Here is an 11,325-nt window from a genome sequence, read left to right as displayed (position 1 = left end):
TTGATCCCATTTCCAAAAAAATGTTTGTTTCTATGGATGTCACGTTCTTTGAGGGACAGCCCTACTACAACAATTCCCATCTTCAGGGGGAGAGTTCGAGTGAAGATGAATTTCTAGATGGTTTAACGTTTGAGTTTACTCAAGATGATGTTTCCTACAAACAACCCGAAGGAAAATCAGTGGAATTAAATGTTGAAAATAGACAACCTGTGGTAATGCCATCTCAGAATCAAAATACTAAAACAACAGAGATGTGTGCGAAACAGTTTAAAGGTCTTGTTTATTCAAAGGAGTATCAAGCGCAGAAAAGACGAGACACTATTCCCCAGCACCACCAAGAGTCTTATTAAAGGTTAGATCATGACATTCAGGATGATTCGTCAATAATTCCTGAGCATAATCCTCCAAGTAATTCTGAGTCAAACCATTCTAGTCAACTTGATCTTCCCATTGCTCTTAGGAAAAGTGTTAGGACTTGTACAAAACATCCATTGTCGAATTTTGTGTCTTACAAAAATATTTCACCCTCATATTGTGCCTTTATTTCACAAGTGTCTAGTGTGGTTATTCCTAATAGTGTCCAGGAGGCTCTAAATGTTCCGGAGTGGAAAGAAGCGATCCTCGAGGAGATGAGAGCTCTGGAGAAGAATGCTACTTGGGAAAAAGTGCACCTGCCAGATGGGAAGACAGTTGTTGGCTATAAATGGGTTTTTACTGTCAAGTACAATTCAGATGGATCCTTGGAAAGATACAAGGCTCGCCTGGTGGCTAAAGGCTTCACTCAAACATATGGAGTGGACTACTCAGAGACTTTCTCTCCAGTGGCGAAACTAAACACAGTTCGGGTACTCTTATCTGTTGCTGCTAATCTTGATTGGCCTCTGAATCAACTGGATGTTAAGAATGCTTTTTTGAATGGAGACTTAGAGGAAGAAGTCTACATGGAACCTCCACCGGGCTTCATTGAGAATTTTGGAACCAAGGTGTGCAAACTAAAGAGGTCTCTATATGGTCTTAAACAGTCTCCCAGAGCTTGGTTTGAGAGATTTACAAAGTTTGTTAAGAACCAAGGATATACACAAGGGCAATCGGATCACACCCTCTTTACAAAGAGGTCTACCAAAGACAAGATGTCTGTCTTGATCGTCTATGTGGATGATATTATTCTGACTGGAGATGATTTAGAAGAGATGAGTAGACTGAAGCAGAACCTAGCCAAGGAATTTGAAATCAAAGATCTAGGCCAGCTAAAATACTTCCTTGGAATGGAAGCGGTAAGATCGAAAAAGGGCATTGTAGTTTCGCAGCGGAAGTATATTCTAGATCTTCTGAAAGAAACTGGAATGAGTGGTTGCAAACCTTCAGATACTCCAATAGAAGCTAATGTTAAACTCTGAGATGTAAAAGATGGCGTCCCAGTAGACACAGGGAGATACCAACGATTGGTTGGGAGACTAATCTACTTGTCACATACACGTCCCGACATCGCTTTCGCTGTGAGCATGGTGAGCCAGTTTATGCATTCCCCATATGAAGAACATCTGGAAGCTGTGTATTGAGTTCTTCGTTATCTAAAAGGAACACCCGGGAAAGGACTCTTCTTCAAGAAAAATGAGAAAAGAGGAATTGAGGTGTATACAGATGCGGATTGGGCTGGTTCGGTCACTGACAGAAGGTCAACATCAGGCTACTATACATTCCTTTGGGGCAATTTAGTTACTTGGAGAAGCAAGAAGCAAAGTGTAGTCGCTAGAAGCAGCGCTGAGGCGGAATTTAGATCAATGGCTCAAGGAGTGTGTGAGGTTCTTTGGCTAAGAAGGGTTTTGGAAGAACTTAAGCGACCAATAAGTTTTCCTATGAAACTGTAGTGTGACAACAAAGCAGCAATCAATATTGCTCACAATCCAGTCCTACATAACAGGACGAAACACGTTGAGATTGATAGACACTTTATAAAAGAAAAGCTAGAAGAGGGGATAATTTGTACTCCATTTGTACCCACTACACAGCAAGTGGCAGACGTTTTGACTAAGGGCCTGTTGAGACAGTCATTCGAACTTCAAGTGAGCAAGTTGGGCATGATTGATATATTTGCACCAACTTGAGGGAGAGTGTCGGCAAATCAAGATTGTGAAGTTAGGATTTGATATTTGAATAAACTAGGAAAGAATCAAAGAATAGAATAAAATCCCTGATTATGTGGGATCCTAGGGTTTAACGTGTATTCTCCTTTTCTATTTAAGTGTGTTCTATTCTCTGGAATTAAAAAGAAAAAACTGAGAGTTATTCTCTCTTTCTGTCCCTGATATTTTCCTATACAAGGAAACAAAAGGTTGCCGACAAATCACCTTTAAAGCGCGGTTAGTGACAGAATCCAGCCATGTAATTGCTCCTATATATCAGAGGCAAGGAACAGATATTATTAACCAAAAATAACAAAAGACATGCAAAGGCCGAGCTTTGCATAATAACTAATTATAAAAAGATGGTAAGACTTGCATACCAGGAACAGTGGGACGAATCAAGGCATATGTGTTCAGTTCAATCGATAGTCCATTGGCAATCAAAAAATTGATTTTTCTAACTATGCGCTTTTTGAACATGCGCTTTCTAAGCTGATCTTTCATATCCTCCAATCTGAAATTGGGAAAAAAATCAATTTGTATAACAAATGTGGAAGCCTTGAAAATTAGTAATAAACAAACTAGCACTAATATAACTATCTTAAAACCTGCTTAGAAAACCTTTGCCCATTTCATACGCTGGCAAAAATCAGCTCATTTACTATTGGTTTGCAAATATTAACGACCTTTAGGAATTTTGAGTTACTCATTTCTTATGTGTCAAAATGCAAAAAATTGTAAAAAGAAAAATTAAGTTGGTACTTAAGAATTTACATTGCAACGCTTCAATATAAATAACAAATAATTCTGTCCAACCGAAATTCAAAATCAAACAAGATAAACGATTATATGTGATAAACCAAACAACAAATAACAATTTTGAATTTGAGTATCGCCCCATGATTCTCAAATATGTAATCCGCCATTTTTAACAAGCAATGAATGCAGAGCATACTCAAAAGAAAGACTTTTCTTTATCCTTGTTTTAGAATGTGAACCAAGGTGTGGTAACAAGCTAAAGCCTATCTTCTTATGGCTGATCTTTCCATGCAATAAGTAGAAATAATTGAGAACGAATCAAAATAGTTACAAAACTCGTCAATATTCAAAATGACTTCAGAGAGCAAGTTGAATTCTACACTTTGAATTTTTTGTTCCATGCCAAGAATACAACTTATGTTCCTATCATGAGGCCTATACTTTTCTCTCTCCTAAGTTCTCCCCTATTTAGTTTTCTGCCTGTTTCTCCAAATCCAGACCTCCAACCTACAAGCTCATTAAACATTACTCAACCATTAGATCAACTTACCCACCACAAGAATAGCCTACACAACCGCAAACCACTATGTACCATGAGAAATCCCATTTCAACACTATGATCAAATTATATACCTATTCACATGATTGTTCTACAACTGCATAGGATACTTAATAGATGAATGATTCAAACTAAAAAACTAGATCAGCCGTTGACTTAATTAGTTACTTTGTTCCATGCAAGATATCCATCCAACATCAAATGGTTGAAATATACCAGAAAATAGAGGAAACAAGTTGTTTTCTGGGGCTGCATAAAGGAACAACCTGAAAGGGCTAGAGAAAGACAAAAACAAATAAAACACACACACACACACACACACACGTCTGGAAAAAGAAGGCATACTTTTCTCCTGCTGAGGGAATAAATTGAGCAAGCTCATCACCTTCCAGTCCAATTAAATCCTGGAACATATGGAGTTTATAGTGGTAAGATTCTAGGGCTCGAGCACCATGAAAGATAATGAAGAAAATAAAAGTGAAGCCAATGCCATACAGCATAGAACAGAGAAACGTTGAATTCTTCCTCGGGCCGACCCAATGGCAGAAGTTCAATTGAGATGCCAAGATCTCGTGCATCCTTTATAAAGCAAACAAAAAATATATAAATATATAAGAAATATGAACTTTCTATTTTCAATATCCATTAGACAGTGATTTCATGCAAAACATACTTTCGCCCGCTGCAATGTTGTTCTTATCATATCTATCTTCGAAGCACCCTTGAAACTCCCAAAAGGATCATCTTCATTAGTAAATAGAAGCATTCGCTTACAAGCAGTCTTTACAGACCTGAGAGTATTTTCAATATTTACTATGAGAATCTTATATATGTGTGTGTGCGTGTGTGTGTCTCTCTCTCTATACATATATACATATATATATACATATATATATATATATATATATATTTATATAAAAAAATTATATATATATATAAAATTTACTGCAAGAAGCCACGAGGTCTAGGTCTGCAAAAACCTTGCATATCCCTTCTTTTATGCAAATTATGTTTTCAAAAAAAGAACAGAGAAACTCAACAAGAAGGATAGTCTTACCCTTTCCGCAGCAGTGCCTGCGCTACCCAGAGTGCATTGTAAAGAGAATTTTCTCGAGACCCGGAGACAATACCATATTTACTTCCAATTTCTTTCGTAAATGACTCTGAGAGAAAAATTATTTCCTAAAGGATGTAAGGCTCTGATTTAATGCTCCAACCAAGGGCACACAGTCAAAAAGAAACTATATTGCTCGCAGAAGTAAAATGTATCCACAGACATTATAAATCATTACCATCACAAATGAAATCAAAGTTAAGTAATCTTACCAAAAATGAGATCAATGAAAAGGAATGATATCTCAAGGATTAGTCATGAAAAAATGACAAATAACATTAAAGTCAAAATCAAGAGTGCTAAATCCAAATCCACATCATTGCATACTGTTTACGTTTTGGTTTTAGCATTTTTCCTGTATTGGAATCTGGAGGTAATTCGTAAATCGAAAACACTTTTTTTTTTTTTTTAGTTAAAGAGCAAGCAATAAATTTCAAACCTAATTATAAGTATTTCTATTTCAGAAGCTTTAGGAAAATTTCAACACTAATTATGTACCAAAAGAAAATGTTGAAAAAAAAAATTTCCAAACAGCTTTATTTTGTCTACAAGAAGCGTGGAGCTTTTATGGCAGAGGAAAAGAAAAAAGGACAGCACAAAGGAGATAAAGGAGGACCAACCAGAAAAATTTGAAGCCAAAAAACATACCGGGCCACATTGTTCTAATTTATTTAGTCTTATTTTACAACTTCATAAACTATTTTCCTGAAGATACTTGTAAAAAAGCACAAAACAATTTAGTTGAGGGAATCAATATTTGATTGTTCTTTCGAATCATCAATAAGAGCCAAAAGGACTGTTCTTCTGAATCGTCAATATTTGATTGTTCTTTTGAATCAATATTTGATTGTTCTTCTGAATCATCAATACAAGCCAAAAGGGCTAAAGTTGTTGATATTCTTAGTGCCTCTCAACGAGAGGCACATCATATAACAACACAAGAAAAATGTCCACTCCAGCTCTTACCCTCTATAAGATCAAACTCTTTTATTAGTCTAGCTGTTGGCCTGTCTAAATAATCTCGATCAGCAACATTAAACAAATAGACGCCATTCAAGTCTTGTAAATTCTTCTTTTCCCTCTGCAAATGAGTCATAAAACATAAATGGGAGAGAATAATAATAACTAGAATTTGTTGTACTATAAAACAGTTTATCTGAAAGATCATATTTGGCTGCAAAGATCTTCAGAATTGAAGACAACATATAAACATGGTTGTGGATGGGTGGGGGGGGGGAAAAAAAAAAAAAAATAAAAAAAAAAAAAAAAAAAAAAAAAAAAGTCGCCTTGCAGCTATCACGATCTAACGTCTATATTATATCTTCGATTTTCTCATAGAGAGGGGAGTAAAAGCACACAATTTTGTAATTTTGAGCGTGCTTCGTATGCATTTTTGAATTCTGTCCAAGTCCTTTAGTGATGCTATCTTACTGATGGAATGTAACGACTAAATACCATGCATAATTGCAATTCTTATAATTTTTGTGTCAATAAAAAAAAAAGGCACACATGTCAGACATACAAGAGATTCAAAAAATGATAAAATAAAAGGAAGAACCAAGAACAGGAAATAAAAAAAAATGCCAAAAGGGTACTTTCAGCTACACATTCAAAAGACAGAGACAGCTTCTAACCCTCTAGGAGTAATTCTGCCTACTCAGCAACAACCAGGCGATGACAAAATACAGGTTTGTCCGAAAACCAGCCGAGCTTAAACTAGAGGCAGTCCTATCATTCTACAAACTTGAAACTCTGCTCAAGGTGTAACTACACAAATCGACTTCTAACAAGTAGAAGAAAGGAACACAAAGCAAAAACTTCAAGATTATGATTGAAAAGCAAGAAAAAACACCATTAAGAATATGTAAAGTGAACAAACAGATCAAATGAGTAAGCAGAAAAAACCCCAATAAGAATTGGTGAAGCTTTATGTTGTAAAAAAGAGACTTAGACGTGTCCACCGATGAATAAGTTTCAGTCTTTCAGATGGCCAAAACATTATGCTTAGCTTAAACAGAGTCAACAATTTACCGTATTAAAGAAGCATATAGCAACTTCATCATACGACCTATTGATAATTTGAGTCTTCAGTGACTGTGAGATGCAACTGAGAGCCACATCGAAATGAGTCTCATCCTTGCCATCCTCCTGCCAATACAGACAAATGAAGAGACGTTAGAAAAAGTTTCACAGAACATGGAAAAATTAGGACGCCCAAAGCCAGAACATGGCAAATTTGACAATCCCTTCAACAAAGTAATCAAAGCTTGAAACAAAAATTTGAAAACTTATTGAGAGCACGGTACACCTAGTTCAAACATAGACTAAATAATCCACTTTGCATAGTTCAAGGAATAAATAACCATCAAATTAATAGCAAAAGCTCTTTTTCCCCTTTTTTCCGCAGGTTTGAACAACAATTTAAAAATGTTTGCTATAATGTTTTACAAAAATTTAAATTTCTACTCAAACTTTCTATTCATGAACCAAATGGTGAAACCAAATGCAACTAAGTTAGAATATAAACAGAAAATATATACACACACATATTTATATATATATATATGTATGTATGTATTACAAACTCACGTTTGGAGATATATATATATATATATATATATATATATATGTATGTATGTATGTATATATATGTATGTATGTATGTATTACAAACTCACGTTTGGAGAAGTAGAGGAGAACATTTTTGGGGAAGCATCAACCAGGTATACAGCAAGTTCTTTGGTTGCTTCTTTCTGAAAGGAAACAAAATGAAATATCAAACACTAGAACGTATTGTTGTCTTAATGAGAAAGGAAAATGGGCAAGTTATTTTCATAAATGAAAATGAAATTTGATATAAATATAAAAAATAAAAAAATAAAAAACCTCGTAGAATTCATTGCCGAGGTCATCGTCTTCGTCTCTGAAGATATCATCTGGGTCCAAATCCATCATTGTTAACGAATCGAGTCGAATTGAAAAGGAGAGAGTTTTTGTCAGAAATGCTTGTTCGGTCTTGCTCCAAACTTTGAACGCATCTTTTGAAAAAAAAAAAAAATTTAACACGCGGGTACGTCAGATTTTATATATTTGTATAAAATCACCTAAAAATTAAAAAGATATGTTTAGAATTCATTTTAAAATAATTTTATTTTTTATATGAAAATAAAAATAAAAGCGTTTTTAATTTTAGACAGAAATTATTTTTAAAAATGTGTTTGATAATTTTATTAAGAGATTATTTTTAATATAAGAAAATCCATTAATATTCCTGTCTCTTAGAAGAGAAAATGAAAATAAAAAATGAAAAACGATTAAAAGTTGTTTTTCATTTCTCTCTCATTTTATACTAAACCAAAAAATCACTTTCATTTCTGTTTTTTGTCTTTATTGCGCCAAACACCGTTTTAAAAACGTTTTCATTTTTTCTCGCTTGAAAAACGTGAAAAATAAAAACGGAATCAATTCCAAACACGGCCAAAAAGTACGACGATATAACAGTTAAAAAAATTTAACCTACTGGTACACCAAGCGTAATAGAGAATCTTCCTTTTTTCAACCATTATTAAGTAAATAAAAAGGCTTTAAAAAAAGAGAGGACCGAGAAAATGAACTATCATTAATTATTTACTTTTTAATTGTTAAATATGTATCAGAATCGGTTTATTTTGTATAATTTTTTAATTTAATGTGATTTTATTAGAATATAATTATCATAAACTAACACTACTGATAAGCCGTTATTATACGAGATGAAATTCATTCCTTCTTAAGAAAGAAGTAGATAAATAATTCTCTTAAGGGTTGATTCGGTACTTGGACCAGTAGGAGCTCCGATTCATGTGTGTTTTATGAATCACTGTCTATTAGAGAATCAATGGTACTCAAGGATAAAGATATAATTAGAGAGGTTAACGGATTTTATCTAGCTCTAATTATAAAATATTTATGGAGGATCGATCTATATGCAATGACTATATTAAATGGACACTTCACAGTTTAGAAGTAATTTATATCTATAATTTCGAGAGTGCAATTCCAAGTTTATAGTGGAGTAACTATTGAAATTAATAGAATTAATTAATTAATTAAAGTGTTTAATTAATTATTAATTTTATTGGAGCTCGGGATTATAGGTCTATTAGTCCTCGCGTCGTCCTAGTAATTCTATAAGACACAAAGGGTAAAATGGGAATTTTAGAATTACAGAATTCTAAAATTAAACACTCAAAAATAATTAATTGATAATTAATTATTATTTAAATAATGTGATTATTTAAATTTGAATTTGAACAACTCTAAATTTATCCATTTAAACTTATATGATAAGTTGTTCAATTTAGAATTCAAATTAATTTAAGTTTGAGTTAAATTGAAATTTGAATTTGAGTCAAAATTGGACTACAGGATAAAGGATGATTTCCTCTTCCTTCCCTATATGCAAATTGGCGCCACACAGGGATGAGAATCCCCTAAGGTGGCCGGCCACACTAAGGATAAGGGAATGTGAGATTTTGTTTCAAATTCAAATAGGAGATAATTAACAAGCTTTATCTTGGAGATAGAGATTGGATTTCTTCTAGAAGTTTGACTTCTACTCTATAAATAAGAGAATGATAGAAAATTTTTGAGACAATTTTTGAAACAATTTTTGACCTAATAAAGTATTATGGCTGAAATTCTCTTAGAGCAAGGGAAGGAAAAATTTTTCTCCAAAAATTTCACATCGTGCATGCGTTGGTGTTTGTGGAAATTTGAGTGTTTATTGTAACCCGTTTTGTCTCATGTGTGCCCACACACACGTCTTCGTGGATTCTAGCAATTGACGTGGAAGACATTGATTTTCTAAAACAAAGCTTTGGAGCAACGATTGTTCAAAATCAAAGAACTCAAGTTATCATCATAATCGGCCGCAGGGTATTATTCGTAATGAGTTCTTAATAAATGAATTAATGAGATTAATTTATTCGTGCATAAATTAATATAATCTATAGAGTATCTCAAATGTTTTATAAAAATTTTTGTTATACACGATCCGTCTCTCCCCACGCTTTCACGTCCGAATTCGATTCGGAGACCAACACAACAACACCGTAGCAACAACCACTTGCCTGAAAAATTCATTCTCTGTCGTTATCTGAATCACTAGAGTCCATTGGACTTGAACTACCACCTGAATCCATGCCTATTAACATATCCAACTAATAAAACCATATATGAAGTAGGTACAAGCGTATCCTTAAGGAAAAATTCCAATCACATTACATAATCATCTTAACTTTCTGCAAATCTGTATTTTCAATCAACATCTTAATCAAATATTAATAAATGTAATGCAGAGCTGAATTGTAGACAAAACAAATTAAAGTAAGAATCACCAACAACAGTGTTCTCATAATCTGCAGTCCTAAACAATGGACCCAACCGCAAAAGAATGCATCTAAAATCCATAACAGTAGCAATGTTCATAAGTTAGAAAACACTTAGTGTAGCAAACAAGTTAAAGCCTCATTCATTTCACCGATTCGAGTTTTCAGTTTTAGGTTTCTACAGTAAAAAGCTCTCGGAAAATGTCACATCTAACATTTTTTGCTACAGTGAAAAGTTCTCAGAATATGTTACATCTCAGCTCAAATTGAAAACTCGAATCCGCGAAATAAACGAAACCTATGTAAATTAAAAAACCCGTAAATAATAAGTTAAAAGACATATAAAAAAACCGAGGCATGGATGCCACCAACAAGTAGAATAATCACGGTTGTGAACCGCCATCTCCACCATGGGGTCTTGAAAATGGTGGAAAGTTAGGGGGCGTGTATGGCTGGAAATTGGAAGTCGTAGGATTGAATGTGTACAAGGACGTCGGGTTGTGTTGACTGTTCAGATGAAACAATGGGGGACAAGCATTTGCTGCGGTGGTGGAAGAGCCATGGCTAATTTGTATGTTGCTCCATAATCTGTTGAATCCACGCCAGATGATGGTGTTCTTTCATCCAAAGGAATGACCGTTGAAGTCTACGATTTGAAGTAATGAAGTTGAACATGAAAAGGTATTGTTCTTGCAGTATTTGCAACTCTCCTAGTAAATCAATGCATTTATCTTCAATGGTGTCACTCTCCATGGTCTGAGTTGTGCATGTACTTTTACCTCTACTTCGACTACTTGTTTCTATGGAAGATACAAGTCGATTGACGGCACATCCCATGAACGTCGGTTAGTGCCTACGAGTGTTGCGACTTGGCCGTTTACTTATCAATGTGATTGGGATGCTACATGTGGTATTCACCTTTCTCTAGTCATTCCTTGCCTCATATCGGTATAAGGAACACCGTCAATATCATTGAAATTTACTGGTCCTCCTTCATTGTCAATGGGGCTGCTTGGGTTTTTTGTGGGGGATGAGGTGGACTGATGGGCGTTTCGTTTTGGCGGTACTAAAATGCCTCACTCGTATTCACGGATGCACAATAATACAAATCATAATCCACCAACAGCTTCCGCCTTGCCCTTTCAACCTCGGGATGGCTCTGCATACCCATCAATAAAGATTTACAGCACTATAAGTGGCAGCCACAAAGAAAAAACATGATTCACCAAACAACTATAAAGGAAATCAAGCAATGAACTTACTAATACAAATTGTTGCCAGTATTCTTCAGTGCAGGCGGGTCTCTTTTGAATGGGATCCTAACCAAGGCCAGTGGCAGTTCGAAGTAGGAACTCGGCATCAAATGTTTTCTTCAACCTACTTGCTTTATGTTTCACGTTA

The 11,325-nt window shown here is 34.7% G+C and overlaps 1 protein-coding gene across 1 annotated transcript in view; it reads right to left on the bottom strand.

Annotated features, from left to right (window-relative positions):
- LOC21395246 (ATP-dependent DNA helicase 2 subunit KU70) overlaps nucleotides 1-7,580 on the bottom strand; it is a 17,535-nt gene extending 9,955 nt beyond the window's left edge. The window contains exons 1-10 of the mRNA XM_024170444.1: nucleotides 7,442-7,580; nucleotides 7,234-7,308; nucleotides 6,587-6,703; nucleotides 5,522-5,636; nucleotides 4,499-4,604; nucleotides 4,115-4,232; nucleotides 3,937-4,020; nucleotides 3,787-3,845; nucleotides 2,504-2,637; nucleotides 2,349-2,392 (exon numbers count right to left, since the gene is read on the bottom strand). Of these exons, the coding sequence (XP_024026212.1) occupies nucleotides 2,349-2,392; nucleotides 2,504-2,637; nucleotides 3,787-3,845; nucleotides 3,937-4,020; nucleotides 4,115-4,232; nucleotides 4,499-4,604; nucleotides 5,522-5,636; nucleotides 6,587-6,703; nucleotides 7,234-7,308; nucleotides 7,442-7,510 (921 nt within the window). The 5' untranslated portion in view covers nucleotides 7,511-7,580. The remainder of the gene's footprint in view (nucleotides 1-2,348; nucleotides 2,393-2,503; nucleotides 2,638-3,786; nucleotides 3,846-3,936; nucleotides 4,021-4,114; nucleotides 4,233-4,498; nucleotides 4,605-5,521; nucleotides 5,637-6,586; nucleotides 6,704-7,233; nucleotides 7,309-7,441) is intronic.
- Nucleotides 7,581-11,325: the final 3,745 nt, after the last annotated feature.

The sequence above is a fragment of the Morus notabilis genome, unplaced genomic scaffold (genome assembly GCF_000414095.1).
Source record: "Morus notabilis unplaced genomic scaffold, ASM41409v2 Scaffold150, whole genome shotgun sequence".
Classification (NCBI taxonomy): domain Eukaryota; kingdom Viridiplantae; phylum Streptophyta; class Magnoliopsida; order Rosales; family Moraceae; genus Morus; species Morus notabilis.
The sequence above is the reverse complement of the archived record's forward strand: the minus strand, read 5'-3'. Positions and strand labels throughout refer to the sequence as shown.